At 46.5% G+C, this 21,902-nt stretch overlaps 2 protein-coding genes across 2 annotated transcripts in view; one reads left to right on the forward strand and one right to left on the reverse strand.

Annotated features, from left to right (window-relative positions):
- lhpp (phospholysine phosphohistidine inorganic pyrophosphate phosphatase) overlaps positions 1–21,902 on the forward strand; it is a 420,402-nt gene that overhangs the window by 239,750 nt on the left and 158,750 nt on the right. The gene's annotated exons all lie outside the window — the stretch shown is intronic.
- Positions 7,501–14,524, reverse strand: arl3b (ADP ribosylation factor like GTPase 3b). The gene is made up of 6 exons (XM_072456630.1): positions 14,451–14,524; positions 13,148–13,291; positions 10,757–10,873; positions 10,400–10,450; positions 10,146–10,331; positions 7,501–9,027 (listed from the first exon to the last, which is right to left on the reverse strand). Exons 1-6 carry the CDS (start codon positions 14,451–14,453, stop codon positions 8,980–8,982), a joined length of 549 nt encoding a protein of 182 aa, XP_072312731.1. The 5' UTR covers positions 14,454–14,524; the 3' UTR covers positions 7,501–8,979.

Raw genomic sequence — 21,902 nt, forward strand, 5'->3', positions numbered from 1 at the left:
GTTTGTAAATATTTGGTTGGAAATGTGTTCAAAAAGTCTCGACGTGCGTTAGAAATAAACGTTTGACTTGATATGAACTAAAATGCATTTGAATCCGCGTTAAATTGAAAGTTCAAAGTGTCAAAACGTGTAAGTTGTGAGTTTTACGTGAGTTCCAACGATCCCAAAAAAACGAGCGACTAAAATCGGGTAATGACAAGAGGCCGCGCCCCAACTCTGTTCACCCGCTTCCTCGATGCCTCAGTCACGGGAGGAAAGAGCCACGTTCCTCCTCAGTGGGAGGGGCTTGCAGCGTTCATGGTCGAGGGGGGCGGGGCCGCTGCGTTTTGAGAATTGGGGCTCGTCCGCGATGTCTTTTTACTGCACTTCCTTCCTTTGAAAATGGCTTGAACTCAACAAAAAAAAACTAAGAAAAAAAAAAAAACGCTCTTCCACGTCTTTCGGGAAATAAAACGGATGGCGAGTTTTTTGGGGGGATCTCGTCGCCCGGACTTTGGACATTGAACGGGACGAAACCGATATCTACGTTTTGTTTTGGGGGTTTTCAAGAGGTGATTTTTGAAGCCTCTCGTTCACTGAAAGCACTCCCTTCCAACAAAACGGGGACTTCCTGTTGCGAGGCTTCCCTTTCAAAATAAAGAGGCTCCATTTCCGTTCGGCCGATGACTTTGGGTTGGAGGGAGAAACGGACGCGCATTTGGCATCGGGACGCTTCAAACGATGCTAGAGTTGTACTTCCTTTTCCAGTAAAGCACATTGAAGACTGTTGAGACGGACAAAGCACTCGGGAAAACCACCGAATTCTGGATTCAAGCTCTTAAAAAAAAGAATAAAACGCAGCGCGACGGCGGAAAAACCGACGACGGAGGAAGACTTTAGTTTTGCATTAAAGTTTTTTGTAAAATTCAAACTTGTGACGCCGTGCTCGGAGACGGGACGGGCGGAAACGGAAAAGTCTGAGAGCGAAAGGGGGCGGGAGGGTGGGGCGGGGCAAGGTAATTTTTTTGTAAATATTTTGTGAAATGGAAGAAAATTTGGAGAAGGGTCCAAATAAAAAGTGGAAAGAAAAAAAAAATATGTGCGTCTGGTTTCTTGGGTCTTGGGTTTGAAAGTGCACACGATGTGAAGCTCGAGGCGTTGCCAGGTGCGGCTTGAGAAAATGTACAATTTGGATTGGAAAATGACAGGAAGTGACATCACACCAAGGACACTCATACAGGAAGTGACATCACACCAGGGACAATCATACTGGAAGTGACATCACACCAGGGACACTCATACAGGAAGTGACACCACACCAGGGACACATCACACCAGGGACAATCATACTGGAAGTGACGTCACACCAGGGACACTCATACAGGAAGTGACATCACACCAGGGACACTCATACAGGAAGGGACACCACACCAGGGACAATCATACTGGAAGTGACGTCACACCAGGGACACTCATACAGGAAGTGACATCACACCAGGGACAATCATACTGGAAGTGACGTCACACCAGGGACACTCATACAGGAAGTGACATCACACCAGGGACACTCATACAGGAAGGGACACCACACCAGGGACAATCATACTGGAAGTGACGTCACACCAGGGACACTCATACAGGAAGTGACATCACACCAGGGACACTCATACAGGAAGTGACGTCACACCAGGGACACTCATACAGGAAGTGACGTCACACCAGGGACACTCATACAGGAAGTGACATCACACCAGGGACAATCATACTGGAAGTGACGTCACACCAGGGACACTCATACAGGAAGTGACATCACACCAAGGACACTCATACAGGAAGTGACATCACACCAGGGACAATCATACTGGAAGTGACGTCACACCAAGGACACTCATACAGGAAGTGACATCACACCAGGGACAATCATACTGGAAGTGACGTCACACCAGGGACACTCATACAGGAAGTGACATCACACCAGGGACAATCATACTGGAAGTGACATCACACCAGGGACACTCATACAGGAAGGGACACCACACCAGGGACACTCATACAGGAAGTGACATCACACCAGGGACAATCATACTGGAAGTGACATCACACCAGGGACACTCATACAGGAAGTGACGTCACACCAGGGACACTCATACAGGAAGTGACATCACACTAGGGACACTCATACAGGAAGTGACATCACACCAGGTACACTTATACAGGAAGTGACATCACACCAGGGACACTCATACAGGAAGTGACATCACACCAGGGACACTCATACAGGAAGTGACATCACACCAGGGACACTCATTCCAGTCAAAGTTTATGCAGAATTTACACAAAAGAAACAACGTTTTTGACTCTAAACATGAATTCAACAAAATAAAGTTGCTCTCATATATTTGTATTTGTCTTGAGTATGAGTTTTGGCCCAGTGTTTGCTGGGTAATTTCCTACTGTGATGTCATCAGTCACAAACAGGAAGTGAAATTATTAACCTTAAAAAAGTGCTATTCTGGGATAACATTTTTATAATTTTTTGTAAAATTCAAAACATATTTATCTTAACTGCAGTTTAGTTCAATGAGTCGTCCGACCTGTAGGGGGCGCTTTAAACAACCAGAAAGTGGCATGGACATTGTTTGTAACATTTTGTGCCACAATTTTGTTACTTAAAGCTCTGAAATGTTTTAGTCCTGTTTTTATGTGACAGAGCAATATTTTTTATTATGTTTTATTTCTCATTTACTTCAGTGAAACTAAATATTCCTGTTGAATCGTACCATTGTGAGTAAAAAAATCTGACCCAATGGAAAATATAACCGTGTAGCCCTAAACCAGATATCCAGGTATCGAAAAGTATCGATACTCTGGCAAAAATATCAATACTTCCATACTTTACTAATTTCCGCAAAGATTTTTTTACTTTACATTTTGTTGATATTTTTGGTGAGGAGAATAATTCATATTTGACGCATCACATGTCGATCACTGTAAACTGAGACGTACATTATGAACTAATAGATGATGGTTTATGTTTTATGTGCGTCTGACTTTATCCCGTCTAAGGCTCGATCTCGTGCGACTGGAGAAGCAGCTCTCCCGGGTCAAATGTAAAAGGTTCTGCCTCTTGAAAATATCACCATAAATATTGTACCATGTGACTCTGATATCATTACGCGCCTACAGTGGAGGTCTCCAATACGTTTGTTTTGAGGCCCTCCGAAAACCCAGGTATGTCTAAACCAGTGATGAAGAGAACAAAGCGGGGCCGAGCACTGCTCCTTGAGGGCAGCACTATCAGTCAAATATAATACAGTTAACATGAGATCGAGCCACGGGTTATTTGTAGAGAAAAGAATGGTCCTCAAAGTCAAAAAGGTGAAGAAGCCTTGGTCTAAACTGTGGCCCAGGGGCCAAATGTGGCCCTAAGAATCCTCTTTCACGGCCCTCAAGCGCGTTTTTATCTACACTTTTTAAACTCTTCTACTAGTCTTATATTAGTTCAAGGGTTAAAAAAAATACTGCAAATTTCATCAATCTAATGAAGATTTATTCACTTAAATCTAGACCCAGAAAAATTAAATAGTTATCTTGTTTTAAGGATTTTCTACTAAATAAACACTGGATAATTACGATTTAGTAGAAGTAAAATCCACTTACCGCACCGGCAGATCATTTTTGACTTAAACAAGTGTATTTTTCTAGTTTTAAGTTAAGATAGAATTTTGCAGTGTACATGTTTGAGGCCAGGATTATTTTTTGTTTTTTTCATTTAAAACATAAAACGACAAAATCAAACAAGACCAGAGAGAACAAATCAAGTATACATAAAAAATAAGGAAGTGGACGCACACAATGTACAAAATAAAAGTCCAAAGTGGCTTTTTAGGTCCAAAAACGTCTGCAGTGTTAATTTTGTCCAACATTTAGTCAATTGTCAACTATCGTTACATTTTCTTGTTTTTAAAAATGGTTATGTCCAAAATCATCGTCTCAAAAAAGTCCTAACGCTGTATAATTTACTCCAAAAAGATGAAATTAAATGTTTTATTGTGGAATGCCATTCAATTCCAGTTTTTAAAAAGACAACGTGAAATCATTCCAAGTTCCGCCTGGTAAAATTGCGCGTTCCCCTGGTTGGGAAACACTGGTTGGAGCGGTTGGCTAACCACTCTGGCACAGTCTCGCTCTCGCCCACGGTTTTCCGCTGGATCTTGATTAAACTCTGTTATTAATCATTGCAGAGCCGTTTGTTTGAACAGGGGCCTCGTTAAAGTGCGTGGCGTGGGAGGAAGTTAATGGAGAGTCCACGACTGTGCGTCACTAGAGACTCCAAAGTCAAGAAATGTGGAAAAAGTCATAATAATAATAATAATAACATGTTTAACCCTGCTTTAATGTAGATGCTATGGGAGCGCATTCCCGACAGTAAATAAAAAGTGAAAAGCCTGCATAAAGTCAGGTTTAAAAGTCAGAATTTTGACTTTTAAACCAGAATTTTGATTAAAAAAGAGAAAAAATAGGGAAAAAATAGAAAAAAATAGGAAAAAAGAAAAAAAAGAGGGAAAAAAAGAGAAAATCGAGGGGAAAAGAGAAAGAAAAAAGAGAAAAACTAAGAAAAAAAGAAAGAAAAAAGAAAAAAAGAAGAAAAAAAGGTGGGGAAAGGAAAAAAGAATAAAATAAGACCAAAAATAAAGGTCAAAGTGCTCATTATTCACATAAAATGCAAACAGTTGGAGGTGCATGAAGTCAGGTTTAAAAGTCAGAATTTTGATTAAAAAAAGAGAAAAAATAGGTGAAAAAGAGAAAAAAAGAGTAAAAAAAAAAAAAAAAAAAAAAAAGAGAAAAGCAAGGGGGAAAAGAGAAAGAAAAAAGGAGAAAAAACTAAGAAAAAAAAGAGGGGGAAAAAAGAAAGAGAAAAAAGAAAGAGAAAAAAGAAAAAAAAGAGAAGAAAAAAAAGGGGGGAAAGGAAAAAATACAAAAATAAGACATTATTCACATGAAATACAAACAGTTGGAGGCGCACCACCGTCACGTGTTCTGGGACGTTCTGTTGCTCACACGCTTTGAACTGTGATCAATAACGTTTTACGGACAATTCATGACATCACCATCGTACGTCTACATTTCAGAACCTGGTATTTGGGCCTCAGAACTCCTGCCGCGGACACGCCTTAATTTCTGTTTTGTTGTATTCATTTTGTGTGATTTGTGTCAATTGTTCTTTCTCTGGTTTGTTTTATTTTATTGTTTCTCTATCACGTTCTATTAAATTTTTTATTTTATTTTTTTAAATACAAAAAAAAACACTTTCTGGGAGGGGCAGAAATGTTTCTCCAAATTACGCGGTTTTCTTCCTCAAAAACGTCCTTTGCATTTTGCTTCATTCGTACGTTTCTCCAGCAGGTTTTGTTGTTGTTGTTGTTGTTGTTGTCCTTCTGCAGAGCACACAACACTGCCCCCCTCTGGCACATGTCAGCAACTGTCATCCATGAAGTTCGAAGATTTTGAGCTCATTTTGAGGTATTTCTGATTGTTTTTTTTGTGATAAATTAAATGTTGACCTTAAATGCATTAGGTCACCTTTTATTATTTTATGTCAATTGAAGTATATGTTTTAAGTCTAAAATACAACATAACATAATCTTTTGCTTTTAAGTGGCACTATGTAACTATGTAAAAGAATGAGTTTGTCATTTCAGTGGAACAAACACAAACAAAAGACCGTCTCCATGGCGATAGATCAGCCTCACCGCAGAACATTCCATGCGCCGTCCCGACATCAGAATCAGAAAAAGCTTAAAAACTCAAACTCTGGATTTTCTTTTTGACTTTTCCTGAATACAAATAAATGCAAATGTGTGCAGTTCGGGCAGAGACAAGCAGGTGGCGCACCTTTAGTCAGAGCGACCTGTCAGTGCCTCCTTCCGCTGCGTCTCCTCTTCAGACCTGAGCTCCATCGAGACCCCCCGTGCTCCATCGAGACCCCCATGAGCTCCATCGAGACCCCCTGTGCTCCATCGAGACCCTGAGCTCGATCGAGACCCTGAGCTTCATCGAAACCCCCTCTGAGCTCCATCGAGACCCTGAGCTTCATCAAGACCCCCATGAGCTCCATCGAGACCCCCTGTGCTCCATCGAGACCCCCTGTGCTCCATCGAGACCCCCTGAGCTCCATCGAGACCCCCTGAGCTCCATCGAGACCCCCTGTGCTCCATCGAGACCCTAATGAGCTCCAGCGAGACCCCCTGAGCTCCATCGAGACCCCCTGAGCTCCATCGAGACCCTAATGAGCTCCAGCGAGACCCCCTGAGCTCCATCGAGACCCTAATGAGCTCCAGCGAGACCCCCTGAGCTCCATCGAGACCCTAATGAGCTCCAGCGAGACCCACTGAGCTCCATTGAGACCCCCTGAGCTCCATCGAGACCCTAATGAGCTCCAGCGAGACCCCCTGAGCTCCATCGAGACCCCCTGAGCTCCATCGAGACCCTAATGAGCTCCAGCGAGACCCCCTGAGCTCCATCGAGACCCTAATGAGCTCCAGCGAGACCCCCTGAGCTCCATCGAGACCCTAATGAGCTCCAGCGAGACCCACTGAGCTCCATCGAGACCCCCTGAGCTCCATTGAGACCCTGATGAGCTCCATCGAGACCCTAATGAGCTCCATCGAGACCCTGAGCTCCATCGAGACCCTGATGAGCTCTATCGAGACCCCCTGAGCTCCATCGAGACCCTGAGCTCCATCGAGACCCTGATGAGCTCCATCGAGACCCCCTGAGCTCCATCGAGACCCTGAGCTCCATCGAAACCCCCTCTGAGCTCCATCGAGACCCTGAGCTTCATCAAGACCCCCATGAGCTCCATCGAGACCCCCTGTGCTCCATCGAGACCCCCTGTGCTCCATCGAGACCCCCTGAGCTCTATCGAGACCCCCTGAGCTCCATAGAGACCCCCTGTGCTCCATCGAGACCCTAATGAGCTCCAGCGAGACCCCCTGAACTCCATCGAGACCCCCTGAGCTCCATCGAGACCCTAATGAGCTCCAGCGAGACCCCCTGAACTCCATCGAGACCCTAATGAGCTCCAGCGAGACCCCCTGAGCTCCATCGAGACCCTAATGAGCTCCAGCGAGACCCACTGAGCTCCATCGAGACCCCCTGAGCTCCATTGAGACCCCCTGAGCTCCATCGAGACCCTAATGAGCTCCAGCGAGACCCCCTGAGCTCCATCGAGACCCCCTGAGCTCCATCGAGACCCTAATGAGCTCCAGCGAGACCCCCTGAGCTCCATCGAGACCCTAATGAGCTCCAGCGAGACCCCCTGAGCTCCATCGAGACCCTAATGAGCTCCAGCGAGACCCACTGAGCTCCATCGAGACCCTAATGAGCTCCATCGAGACCCTAATGAGCTCCATCGAGACCCTGAGCTCCATCGAGACCCTGAGCTCCATCGAGACCCTGAGCTCCATCGAGACCCCAATGAGCTCCATCGAGACCCCGAGCACAAAAAACACTCACATGTTGCAATCTTAATCTCTTTATTGACATTTTACTTTAAATTCTGACCAATACATTCAAAAATATCAAAAAGGCCTAAAGTTCGTCTCTCTCTATTTCAAAATAAAAGCACACGTAAAAGCACATTTAATACAGGCCTTTCAAAATAAGTCAGTCTATTTACATGTCCATAAAACGCCTCTTTCCACTTGTGTTTTTCTGTTTTTACATTATTAACAGACATTTTGGAAATTATCGGACCGTTTATTTTTTTTTTATGTATAAAACGCAAGCGCTCTACTTCACCATAAATAAGACAGTTACAAAAATATAGAACTCACGTCGAAAAACAGCTGCGATGAAAACGTGGAAGCAAAAGATTTAGAAACGAGTGAAGAAGAGTTTAATAAGCACAAAACAACAAAAGTGTTAAAAAAAAGTGTTAAACTCGGGCAGCTTTTCACTCAAACGTTGAAAGAAAGTTTGTTTTTAGGAATAAAATAAGGTTTATTTTTATGGAAACCGTTTCCGTTTTATGTGTAAAATTATTTGTATTTATAAGTTTTTCTTGTGAACAGATTTTCTCTCCTAAAAACAAAAAACTGAAACGTCTCTAATAAAATAGAGGTTTGTTCAAGTGAATGCTGCGCTGCTGTATTAATCGGACCATAAACAGCAGATTAAAGATGATTTTATGACTGTTTCTGATGATGAACTGTTTCCATCAGAAAAACCTCAGCTCCTGATGTTTGTGGTAAATATCAGACTTTTGGGCTTTTCTCGATCCAAGAATAGTTTTTAAATTAACTGATTAGCAAAATAATAGTTAGTTTCACTCCTGGATTAAAAATGACATCAAAAGAGAGACTAAAAGAGATTAAGGAAGCGCTCACACTTGTCGTTATCTGGTCCGATTTGGTTTAGACCTGATCCAGGTTTAGTCCTGATCTAGAGTCCTGGTTTAGTCCTGATCTGGTCCTGGTTTGGTCCTGGTTTGGTCCTTGTTTGGTCCTGGTTTGGTCTTGGTTTAGTCCTGGTTTGGTCCTGGTTTGGTCCTGGTTTGGTCCTGGTTTGGTCCTGGTCTGGTCCTGGTCTGGTCCTGGTCTGGTCCTGGTCTGGTCCTGGTTTAGTCCTGGTTTTGACGTGAGGAAAACATTTCTTGGAGGGACAAAGATTAGATTTGGTTTTGCAAATGATGCTTGAGATGAATCAGAACGACCCAAAACATTTGACATTCAAGACTTTATACTATATTAAAAAAGTCTATATACAATCCCTTTATCCAATGTAAAAGATAATAAAGTAACATCAAAGGAGGAGTTTGAGTTTAAACTAATTATCTCTGTGTTTATGGTCCTAAATGTAGTGAATGTTAGAACATAATGAGGATGATCGGTTAAAGAGTCTGTAGCATTCGCTTTAGCAGTAGTGGTACATTCGGGTGCAGTTCCTCCCTCAGACACAGGGGGCGCTCTCCGTCCTATCCTTAAGACGTGGAAGAGGCTACTTTTTCTTGGAGTTGACGCTTTTGCAAACCCAGTTCATCCCGTCCTGAAAGAAGAGAGACAATACATGTGTTAGTCCTGGTCCGGTCCAGGTTCAGCTGAAGTCCAAAACTGGGACCGTGTAGACTGTACGTGCCTTCTTCAGCTTGCCCTGCCCAGAGCTTGCCCTGCCCCGAGCTTGCCCTGCCCCGAGCTTGCCCTTGCCTCGAGCTTGGCCCTTGCCTCGAGCTTGGCCCTTGCCTCGAGCTTGGCCCTTGCCTCGAGCTTGGCCCTTGCCTCGAGCTTGGCCCTTGCCTCGAGCTTGGCCCTTGCCTCGAGCTTGGCCCTTGCCTCGAGCTTGGCCCTTGCCTCGAGCTTGGCCCTTGCCTCGAGCTTGGCCCTTGCCTCGAGCTTGGCCCTTGCCTCGAGCTTGGCCCTTGCCTCGAGCTTGGCCCTTGCCTCGAGCTTGGCCCTTGCCTCGAGCTTGGCCCTTGCCTCGAGCTTGGCCTGCCCCGAGCTTGGCCTGCCCCGAGCTTGGCCCTTGCCTCGAGCTTGGCCCTTGCCTCGAGCTTGGCCCTTGCCTCGAGCTTGGCCCTTGCCTCGAGCTTGGCCCTTGCCTCGAGCTTGGCCCTTGCCTCGAGCTTGGCCCTTGCCTCGAGCTTGGCCCTTGCCTCGAGCTTGGCCCTTGCCTCGAGCTTGGCCCTTGCCTCGAGCTTGGCCCTTGCCTCGAGCTTGGCCCTTGCCTCGAGCTTGGCCCTTGCCTCGAGCTTGGCCCTTGCCTCGAGCTTGGCCCTTGCCCTCCAGCTTGGCCCTTGCCCTCCAGCTTGGCCCTTGCCCTCCAGCTTGGCCCTTGCCCTCCAGCTTGGCCCTTGCCCTTGCCCTCCAGCTTGGCCCTTGCCCTCCAGCTTGGCCCTTGCCCTCCAGCTTGGCCCTTGCCCTCCAGCTTGGCCCTTGCCCTCCAGCTTGGCCCTTGCCCTCCAGCTTGGCCCTTGCCCTCCAGCTTGGCCCTTGCCTCGAACGGTTTTGAGCCAAAATACTGGAGAGATTCCTCGTCTATCTTTGTCCTGAACCATTACTCCTCGCTTAGCCTCGGTTTAGTCTCCGTTAAACCCTCCTCTCGCATCACGCTTGTTTACGGTTCTGTCGACATGTTTGCAGTGTGCGTTCGTGCCCGCGTGCGCTAACCTGGATGCCCTCCCCGGTGAGCGCCGAGCACGACTGGATTTGCCAGATCCGGTCCCTGATGGTGTGGAGGTTGAGGCCCTCGGCGATCTCCGAGGCCGGCGCCGCGGTCAGAAGGTCCTGTTTGTTGGCGAATATTAAAACGGGAACGCCACTCAACTTCTCTTCGTCCAAAAGCTCCGCCAGCTCCTGGAGAGAACGTGAACATTTATGTGCTCGCTTGTCCAAAAGCTAGCTCGCCCGCGTCGTGTCCTCACCTGCCCCGTCTCCTCGAACCTCTTCCTGTCCGCGCTGTCGATCACGTAGATCTGAAACGGAGAGAGCGCGTCAGGCGTTACTCGTCGTCGTGCTTCTCCCAAACGCCAAAAGTGTGAAAATATCCTCTGAAAATATGTCAGATGATCATTTTTGTCGTCATGAGTCATTTATACAGACGTTACTGTAAGAATAAAACGCAGGGAGAACGCAAAGGTTCGATCGTTTTCATAATCGATTAGTTGTTTAGAAGGCAAAAGTTGTATAAAATGGACAAAACACTACATTTTATGTGTTATTTTCGGCTCATGGCGGTTTTCAAAAGTGCGAGCGGGCTGGAGTTAGACGCCGGCACGCACCAGGACGTCGGTGTTCTCGAAGTAGTTCCTCCAGTAGGGCCGGATCTTCCTCTGTCCGCCGATGTCCCACACGTTGAGCTTGAACCCCTGAGACTGGACGCTCTTGATGTTGAAACCCTGGGAACGACAAACAGGAACAAAACGTCAAGTCTCTCTCAGGTCTCTCTCTCTCAGAGACTACTCCTGTATTTCGGGCGCTCCCACTCGGCAGTGTTGGGAAAGTTCACTTTCTACATGAACTAGATCAGTTCATAGTTCATAATTCAAACATTTGAACTAAGTTCACAGCTCCAAAAAATGAACTAGGTCAGTTCTTTTTTTCAATATTATGCAATATTTTTTCTAAATTGTTTCCACAGCCCAAATACAACCACAGGCAGCAATTATTTTATTAGTTTATTGCTGAAACTATGTGTCAGATTTCATCTTCACATCCAATTTTGAATCCTTCCCCAGCATTTACATTCACATTGAAGGGACAGACTTCCCCCATGTGTTGCTGTCCCTTCAGCACCACACTAGCAGTAGCTTTCAGCCCCACAGTATATTCTCAAAAACATGAGGGAAAACTTGCTGGGCAAAGTTTGCACAGAAATGTTTTCGCCTGGAAGTCTCTAGAAATCTGACACTTTATTGAACAATTTTTTTTTCAAATGAATGCGCCGTTCACAGACACCAGAATGAACGCGTTCACATTATTGTTCGTCAGCAGTAATACCGTTCGTTCAGATCACGTTCACCAAAATTATGAAAGCGTTCATGAACTTTCATTCAGTGAACACTTTCAGGCTCAACACTCCCGCTCGGGCGCTCTCCCGCTCGGGCGCTCCCGCAGAGACAGCTGGAGGTGAGTGACAGGCCAAACACACGGCGGCGACACAAAGACGTCAAACTCAGAGGCGCTTCTTTCACTCACCACACGTGAGTCTCCACATTTCAACTCTAAGAAATGCATACTACACTAATAATTGAAACTGCACTTTAGTTCAACAAACTGACATTCTCAACGCAAAAGTTATTGAAGGTTCTTTTAGTTTAGTTTGTTTTCCATTTGCACATTGGACAGACGAGCGCAAAAACACCAAAAACAACCACAATAATTAATGGACTAACCCTAATGGTTTTTATTAAAGGCGGTATGGACGATTTTTTGATGATTTGAGAACGCAGGTGGAAGTGCGCATGCCACTCCCCCGTGCGGACTGACACAACACACACGTGCGTTTGTTTATTAGCGCGACAGAGCGCATCGCATCTCTCGTCTCCCGTAGATTTCTGTCCACTTCTGCGTCAGCTCGAACTGTCTTTCTCCGTCTTCATTTTGCCCCGTACACTGAGGGAACTATATTATGAAAGATCCATGCGCTTAGGCACGCGGAAACGTGGGGACGAGCCTGACGCAGCTGCAGGTGAGCGATAGGTGCGTTTTATGATTGATACGTGTCAGGACAAATGATTTATCCACGCCACGAGGAAATATGATACAAAATTTGCTGAAAAAAAATCGTCCATTCCACCTTTAAATGTTAAGGCTTACTCCCCGTTTTAGTCCTGGTTTAGTCCTGTTTTAGTCCTGTTTTAGTCCTGTTTTAGTCCTGGTTTAGTCCTGGTTTAGTCCTGGTTTAGTCCTGGTTTAGTCCTGGTTTAGTCCTGGTTTAGTCCTGGTTTAGTCCTGGTTTAGTCCTGGTTTAGTCCCCGTTTAGAACAAGTTACTGCACGTTCTTTTAGTTTAGTTTGTTTGCCATTCACACATTGGAAAGACGTGTGCAAAAAGCCAAAAACAACCACATAAATAAATACTGTACACGAGTTATTATAGACGCTGTGATCTAATTACAGTCTCGATTAAGCTCAAAAGCATAAAACGGCTCTCAAAAGCTCACATTTTGCTGTGTTCATATTCTTTTCAAGCGTCAGTTTCAGCGACGCGGCGGGTCAAAGAGGCCCTTTAATGTCACCTGCAGCTGGTGTTTACGCCTGCGCACGACAGCGCCCCGGCGTCGGCGCCCCGGCGTCGGCGACCGCACATGGCGACCGCACATGGCGACCGCACATGGCGACCGCACATGGCGACCGCACCTGCCCGCCAGAACTGATTTTAAAGGACACCTTCTGCGTCACTCGAGTGGTTCTTACTCAAAATAATGTCCTTTAAACCCCCAAATGACCTCATATCGGTGGGCGTTTCCTCGTCCACCTACTGGCAGCAGAGGGAATTACAACGAGGAGATAAGTACAACAGTAAATACAACCCCTGCTGTGTTTTTGATGAGGGAACGACGTCGTTAGCCGGTTTAAATGAGTTTTATGTGAAATGTGACCAAACGTTCTGTGGAGATTCCGTCGGGACGAGTCAGTTCTGTGGAGGGACGGGCGTGTGGGCGTGGTTACCTGCGTGGGGGTGATGTGGCTGATGTCCTCTGAGGCCAGCTGCTTCAGGACCGTCGTCTTTCCGCCATTATCCAGGCCGAGGAGGAGAATGCGGACTTCCTGGTCTGGTGTGCTCTTTAGTTTGCGCAAAATAGACAGCAAACCCTGAGAAAAGACATTAGCCTGGTTTAGCTCTGGTTTAGTCCTGTTAAGACCCGGTTTAGAGCGTGTTTAGCGCCAGTTTAGAGCGTGTTTATACCAGGTTTCGAGTTTAGTCCAGATTTAGACAGTGTTTAGCCCCGGTGTAGCCCCTGCTCAGACAGTGTTTAGCCCCGGTTTAGCCCCTGCTCAGACAGTGTTTAGCCCCGGTTTAGCCCCTGCTCAGACCCGGTTTAGACAGTGTTTAGCGCCGGTTTAGCCTCTGCTCAGACCCGGTTTAGACTGTGTTTAGCCATGGTTTAGCCCCTGCTCAGACCCTGTTTAGCCCCGGTTTAGCCCCTCCTCAGACCCGGTTTAGACAGTGTTTAGCCCTGGTTTAGTCCTGGTTTAGACTGTGTTTAGCCCCGGTTTAGCCCCTGCTCAGCCCCGGTTTAGCCCCAGTTTAGACAGTGTTTAGCCCCGGTTTAGACAGTGTTTAGCCCCGGTTTAAACAGTGTTTAGCCCCGGTTTAGACAGTGTTTAGCCCCGGTTTAGACAGTGTTTAGCCCCGGTTTAGACCCAGTTTAGACAGTGTTTAGCCCCGGTTTAGACAGTGTTTAGCCCCGGTTTAGACAGTGTTTAGCCCCGGTTTAGACAGTGTTTAGCCCCGGTTTAGACAGTGTTTAGCCCCGGTTTAGACCCAGTTTAGACAGTGTTTAGCCCCGGTTTAGACAGTGTTTAGCCCCGGTTTAGACAGTGTTTAGCCCCTGCTCGTCGCCGGTGGATCATGTGGCGTCTACACGTCGTCGGCCGCGTTAGCGCAGCTTCTTTTAGAGTTTGTATTAAACTAAACCGCGCTAAACAAACGCGACACTCGCGTCGCGTCACGTCACGCGCGGAGCCTTCGCCTCTCTTCGTCACGTGACTGGCTTACGGTTTGGGCTCGGTAAACACGCGTCACGCGCGGAGCTAAAGGCTAAAGCTAATCTCCACGGACGAGAACTCACGAAGCAGCCGCGCGTGCCGCCGCAAACACGTCCAAAAACACGTCCAAATCTCACACGCGAAGCCGCATTTCTCACGCACGTTCAGTCCCACGTTCCTCCGCGCGTGACGTGACCAGCGCGGCCGCCGTCACGCGCGTAAACGGGCCGTTAAAAGACATTCGGAGGTGGAATGAACTCACCATCTTGTTGCCGTTCAGCTCCTGGAGACGCCGCGAGCCGTTACTAAGGGCAGTGACGTCAGGACGCACACGGACGCGCGGTGGGCGGAACCATAATAGATCCATGGGCGGAACCATAATAGATCCATGGGCGGAACCATAATAGATCCATGGGCGGAACCATAATAGATCCATGGGCGGAACCATAATAGATCCATGGGCGGAACGACAAGAAAGAAAGAAAATAGAAATAAATGTTGAAAAATACGATACTAAAAACAACACGCAACAAAAAGTCATAATATGCGTAATCAAAGAACAGCACAAAAAGATGATACAATATTAACAGTAATATTTTTCATCTTGGAAGGATGTTCAAAATAAAACTAATATTTCTGTTTATTTATTTATTTTCAAGTTATTGACTGAGATGATCAGATATAAACATAAAACTTTAACACTTAATTATGCTAAAATTCCAATACAAATTAACTGATGATGAAAAGGCACTTAAATGGAAAAAGAAAAAGAAGAAAGTTTCCCCTTTTTTGTTCTCATATGTTGTAGTTTTTGGTGTAATTGTGTCAGAAATGTCTGAAAAGCATAAATCCCGTCGCTCATCGCGTGATGTTTGATGGTAAAACACGTCTAAACTGAACCGGAGAGTCGTGCTGCTCAGGAAGAGTGTTCAGATCCCCTCAAGAGTCCTGGTCCCGGTCTGAACCCCGGTCTGAACCCCGGTCTGAACCCCGGTCTGAACCCCGGTCTGAACCCCGGTCTGAACCCTGTCTGTCAGTCAGTTTGATGATTATAGTTATGGCCCGACAATGGACACCAAAGTGTGACTGTATTTCTATGTTTTTAGGGAGGTTTTTAGATGATGGACCCCACTCCAGTTTCACCAGGGAATTGACCGCTTCATGAATCTGAAGAAGACTGAGCTGTGATTAGAGCTTCAACAAAGACCAAAGTGTCAATACTTATGGATTTGTAATAAATGTTCACATCATTCTAACCTTCTTCTTTCATGATGTCATTATGTGGTTTTGTTTGTAGAATTTTGAGGCAAATTTTGGGAAAAGTTTTTTACAAAATGTGGATAAAGTGAATACTTTCCGGATGTTTCTGTGACTTAATTTATCTACTCATTTTTACACATATTTGTGTCAAAACATACACTGCAGTATCAAATCAAATCAAATTTATTTATAAAGCACAATTCATACAACTGCAATTCAAAGTGCTTTACAGTGTTTAAAACACAATTTAAAACAAGTAATGAGGTAAAAACACAATGCAGTTTATACAAATGTAAAACAATGTACATTAGAGTAAAGTAAAGAATAAAAATAATGTAGTATTTTAAAATATTAAAAAACAGGTAAAATCAGTCATAGGCGCGGCTAAACTAAACAGTTTTTAGTTTGGATTTAAACACAGCCGGGGGCGGGGCCTGTCTCATGACTTCGGGAAGGCTATTCCAGACCTTTGCCCCACAGCACTGGAACGCAGATTCTCCGTGTCTGGTCTTGGCTCTGGGCACCAGCAGGAGGCCGGTCCCTGAGGTCCTTAGAGTCCGAGGTGGTTCATATGGCACACACAAGTCAGAGATGTACTTTGGTGCTAGGCCATGGAGAGACTTATACACAATTAGAGCTGTTTTGAAGTCTATTCTCTGAGCCACAGGGAGCCAGTGCAGAGACCTGAGAACAGGACTAATGTGATGGTACTTCCTGGTTCTAGTCAGGACCCGAGCAGCAGCGTTCTGGATGTACTGCAGCTGTTTTACAGCTCGTTTGGAGAGACCAGTGAGCAGGCCGTTACAGTAGTCTAATCTACTGGAGACAAACGCGTGGATAAGTCTGGTTGGGACATTATGTTTTTAATTTTGGCAATGTTTTTTAGATGGAAGAAAGCTACTGATGTTATTGAATTGATGTAATGGTTGAAATTCATGTCTGAGTCCATAATTACTCCTAAATTTTTTACCTTGGTTACGGGTTTTAGAGAGAGAGACTGGAGGTGGTTGCTAACACTTAATCTAAGTTTTTAGCTGGAGAAAGTTGTTTTGAATCCACTCACTGATCTGTTGAAGGCAATGACTTGAAGTCATTGAAGGCAGTGAATTGACTGGTCCATATTCACCTGCCGTCAGTGAGACATAGATCTGAGTGTCGTCAGCATAATTGTGATAGGACACACCACAGTTTCGCTTTAGCTGTCCCAATGGCAGCATAAACATATTGAACAGAAGGGGTCCAAGGATTGACCCTTGTGGCACCCCACAGGTCAATGCCATGCTCTCAGAGACACAGTCACCAATCTCAACAAAGTATTTTCTGTTATCGAGGTATGATTTCAACCAATTTAAGGCCATACTAGTGATGCCAACCCAGTCCTCTAACCTCTGTAGAAGTATCCCGTGATCAACAGTGTCAAATGCAGCACTGAGGTCCAGCAGGACTAAAACAGAGGCCTTGCCATCATCAGTGCTCAGACGGATGTCATTTGTAACCTTAAAGGTGCCATAACATGCTTTTTTTCACGTTTCGTAGTCTATCCTAAGTGTATAATTGATAATAATAAGGGTTGTGCAACACCCTTAACATAATAGTTAAGAAATATCACCCAGACCTTGGACCCCCTCACCAACCCGGAAATGCAGACGGCTTGGTTTGATATTCGCCCCCACCCTTGCGAAGAGCGATCTGGCTCGCCCAACCCGTGACGTAGTCTCAGAGCTGTCTGCTCCGCGCTGCGCAGCTCCTGCCACGCGAGTGAGTGAGAAACGATAGAACTTCAGATCAACACTACTTTGAGCCTAAATAAATCTGGTGTTTATTCTACAGCGTGCGCAGAACAGATATATCTATATATATAGATATATATCTATATATATCTATATATGGACCATGTTCTCCGCCTCCATTGTTGATGCGGCTGCTCGGAGCTGTGGTCGCAAGGTCTCCGGTGCCTGTCGTGGCGGCAACCCCCGAACCCGGTGGTGGACACCGGAAGTAAGGGATGCCGTCAGACTAAAGAAGGAGGCCTATCAGGCCACTCTGGCTTGTAGGTCTCCGGAGGTCATCGACGGGTATCGGCAGGCCAAGCGAGCCGCGGCTCGTGCTGTCGCAGAGGCAAAAACCCGGGCCTGGGAGGAGTTCGGGGAGGCCATGGAGGAGGACTATCGGTCGGCACCAAAGAAATTCTGGCAAACCGTCCGGCGCCTCAGGAAAGGGAAGCAGTGTCTCACAAACACCGTTTACGGTGCGGGTGGAGGCCTGCTGACCTCGACTGGGGATGTCGTCGGACGGTGGAAGGAATACTTTGAGGATCTCCTTAATCCCTCAGTCACGTCTTCTGAAGAGGAAGTAGAGACCGGGGACTCGGAGGCTGGCTCATCCATCACCCAAGCTGAAGTCACTGAGGTTGTCCGCAAACTCCTCGGTGGCAGGGCTCCGGGGGTGGATGAGATCCGCCCTGAGTACCTAAAGTATCTGGATGTTGTAGGACTGTCTTGGTTGACACGTCTCTGCAACATCGCGTGGCGTTCGGGGACCGTGCCTCTGGACTGGCAGACCGGGGTGGTGGTCCCTCTGTTCAAGAAGGGGGACCGGAGGGTGTGTTCCAACTACAGAGGGATCACACTCCTCAGCCTCCCGGGTAAGGTCTATTCCAAGGTACTGGAGAGGAGAATCCGACCGATAGTCGAACCTCGGATTCAGGAGGAGCAGAGTGGTTTTCGTCCCGGTCGTGGAACACTGGACCAGCTCTATACCCTCCATCGGGTGCTCGAGGGTTCATGGGAGTTTGCCCAACCAGTCCACATGTGCTTTGTGGATCTGGAGAAGGCTTTTGACCGTGTCCCTCGGGGTGTCCTTTGGGGAGTGCTCCGGGAGTACGGGGTCCGGGGCCCTTTGCTCAGGGCTGTCCGGTCCCTGTATGACCGGAGCAGGAGCTGTGTTCGCATTGCCGGCAGTAAGTCAGACCTGTTCCCAGTGCATGTTGGACTCCGCCAGGGCTGCCCTGTGTCACCGGTTCTGTTCATAATTTTTATGGACAGAATTTCTAGGCGCAGTCAGGGGTCGGAGGGGGTCCGGTTTGGGGACCACAGGATCTCATCTCTGCTGTTTGCAGACGATGTTGTCCTGATGGCTCCATCAAACCCGGACCTGCAACATGCACTGGGACGGTTTGCAGCCGAGTGTGAAGCGGCTGGGATGAGAATCAGCACCTCCAAATCCGAGGCCATGGTTCTCGACCGGAAAAAGGTGGCTTGCCCTCTCCAGGTGGGTGGGGTGTCCTTGCCCCAAGTGGAGGAGTTCAAGTATCTCGGGGTCTTGTTCACGAGTGAGGGAAGGATGGAGCGTGAGATCGACAGGCGGATCGGTGCAGCGGCTGCAGTGATGCAGTCGCTGCATCGGACCGTTGTGGTAAAGAGGGAGCTGAGCCGAAAGGCAAAGCTCTCTATTTACCGGTCGGTCTACGTTCCTACCCTCACCTATGGTCATGAGCTTTGGGTAGTGACCGAAAGAACAAGATCGCGGATACAAGCGGTCGAAATGAGTTTCCTCCGCCGGGTGGCTGGGCGCTCCCTTAGAGATAAGGTGAGGAGCTCGGCCACACGGGGGGAGCTCGGAGTAGAGCCGCTGCTCCTCCACGTCGAGAGGAGCCAGCTGAGGTGGCTCGGGCATCTGTTCCGGATGCCTCCTGGGCGCCTCCCTCGGGAGGTGTTTCAGGCATGTCCCACCGGGAAGAGGCCCCGGGGAAGACCCAGGACACGCTGGAGAGACTATGTCTCTCGGCTGGCCTGGGAACGCCTCGGGATCCCCCCGGAGGAGTTAGAGGAAGTGTCTGGGGAGAGGAAGTCTGGGAGTCCCTGCTCAGACTGCTGCCCCCGCGACCCGGCCCCGGATAAAGCGGCAGAAGATGGATGGATGGATGGATATATAGATATAAAAGTCTTATGTCCATCGCGCTCTTATTTCCTGGTTTTTCGGTATCGGATAGAACTTCTCTCCGTTTATTTTCCCGGTTACTGCATCAAGTGCCACATAAACCTTCACCATTGTGATAATAGTAAAGAGTGCGATATCATTAATGAAGTTTTGGGCCTCTTTGAGCCGTGTTTCGTCGTAAATCAAAGCAGAAAAACTCCGGAATGGGCTTGTAGGGAGACAGCAGCGCGGAGCCGGGGGGAAGAGGGCGGGAGGCGGCAGGCGGGAGGCGGGAGGGGAGGGGGAGGGTGAGGGGGGATGATGACGCGTGCTTGTGGGTATGACGCGGTCTTGTAGACACCCCCCGTCAGTTTGGAGATTCGAGGAACGGAGATAGTCTGTAATATAGCTAAACACTGCGGGAATCAATCAAACAAAAACCTCTGGGTACATATATGAAGCACAAATAGCAATGTAAGAAGGTTAAAAGCTCTGAAAAGTCGATTTTGCATGTTATGGGACCTTTAATGAGAGCCGTCTCAGTGCTGTGATGCGATCTAAACCCGGACTGGAAGACATCAAAGGAGTCACTTATTAGGAGGAACTGAGTAAGCTGCTTATAAATGACTTTTTCAAGGACTTTTCCCAGGAAAGGTAAGTTTGAGATCGGTCGATAGTTGTTAAGTATTGTGGGATCGAGGCTGCTCTTCTTTAGCCGCGGCTTAATAACCGCAGTTTTCAAGGCCGCTGGGAATGTTCCAGATTTAAGTGACATGTTGATTATTTCAGTAAGTCTAGTGGGCAACATGTCAAGGCAGCAGGTAGAAGAGCTCAGGCTGGTGATGGTCTCTTGGACAGTTTTTTCAGTCACAGGTACAAACTCTGAGTCAGATCCACATGTTTGACTGGCTGTTGAATTTGCATTTGCACTGTGGGATTGATGGTGTTCTTAATGTTCTGGACCTTGTCCTTGAAGAATGTGGCAAAGTCATTGCACTTTGACGTGGAAATGAGTTCCAACGGCATTTGAGCTAGAGGGTTTGTCAGTCGGTTTACTGTAGCAAAAAGAATGCGGGAGTTGTTATTATTATTTCCAATTATTTCTGAGAAATAATTTTCTCTTGTTTTACATAATAATTGGTTGTATACCGACATTTTTCTTGTGTATATTTCATAGTAAACTTGGAGCTTTGACTTGCGCCATCTTCGCTCCGCTCTGCGGCATTCTCTTTTCTGTGCCCTGACTGATTCATCGTTTCTCCATGGAGCCTTCTGCTTATTCTTAACCACCTTAATCTTCATAGGAGCAATGTTATCTAGGACATTCATAATACTTGAAGTAACAGAGTTCAATAAACCATTGACATCAGAATATGGGACATTTTCAAAGTTGATCCTTTTCATAAACAGTGCACCCGTACTGTCATTTATGTCAATAGAAAGTATTTGTTACCTCATGAATGTAGTTAAACCAGTTCTTCTCCAGTACTCCAGTACTCTTTGGCCTCTCCCTCTGCTGTCGCAGGAAACACTCAGTGTGCGTTTGTTCAAAGGCACCTCAGCGGCTTCAAACCCTCAACAATCTGCTCCAGCACAGGTCAGTGTTACTAGGCCCACTAGTATTACTGCTATTACTACTGCTACTACAACTACTACTACTATTGGTGGTGTAGTTTGGTACTTGGTCCTGCTCCAGGTCCATTTCTCTTCTGCTTCACACACTTACACTGTGATTCTCACTCTTATTCTTATTTAATACCACTAAAGAGAAAACTTCTGCTGCTGCTGTCAATCCTGCACTTTATGTCACCACTTCTTTCATTCAACTCAACATTAGTTTGTCAAATATCAAAATAAGCTGCATTAAATGTCATTTCTGTGGAAGTGAAAGTGAAACTTAAAGTCCTCAATTTTGTCTTTGTTCTTTTTCTCTTCAAATGTGGATCTGGAACAGTTTTTACTCATGAAAATTCAAAAGTTTATTAGAATTTCATGTCAAACTGTGAAACTGGAGCAGAATGTAAAGAGGATTTAAATCTATCAATATATTTGATACTTTGATTCTCTTCCAAATACCAAGAGTCAACAGCTTGTTTTAAATCTATTTGTACAAATGTATTATTCTATTAGGAAAATATCACTTGGTCTGGTTCAGTTTTCTTAACCACTTCCTGTAACCTTTCAAAATAAAAGCTCTTTCTCTGACCTTGTCAGGAAGATGAATTCTGTGATTTTTGTGACTTCACAAACTCTTGAGCGCTCATCTTGTTTGGCTGTCGCTGATTTGTTTGCTCCATTGGTTTAACGGGCCAATCATATGGCATTAGGGCCCACAGGCGGGAGCCAATCACAGAGCAGCATTGTTGTTTGGGTCAAAACAAAGATGGTGGCGCCAACGGGCGATTTTCAGAGAAAATCCAGAGCGTTTAGTTTGTGACAAACTTGCAGACAACCCTGCCCCTGCACTTTGTTCATTTGAGGAGGAGAAAGAGACTTTGGCTTTTCTCAACTCTGGATTTAACACGATTTAGATGTT

The sequence above is a fragment of the Eucyclogobius newberryi genome, unplaced genomic scaffold, assembly GCF_026437365.1.
Source record: "Eucyclogobius newberryi isolate DKJ021-1_F unplaced genomic scaffold, fEucNew1.0.hap1 SCAF_20, whole genome shotgun sequence".
Classification (NCBI taxonomy): Eukaryota; Metazoa; Chordata; class Actinopteri; order Gobiiformes; family Gobiidae; genus Eucyclogobius; species Eucyclogobius newberryi.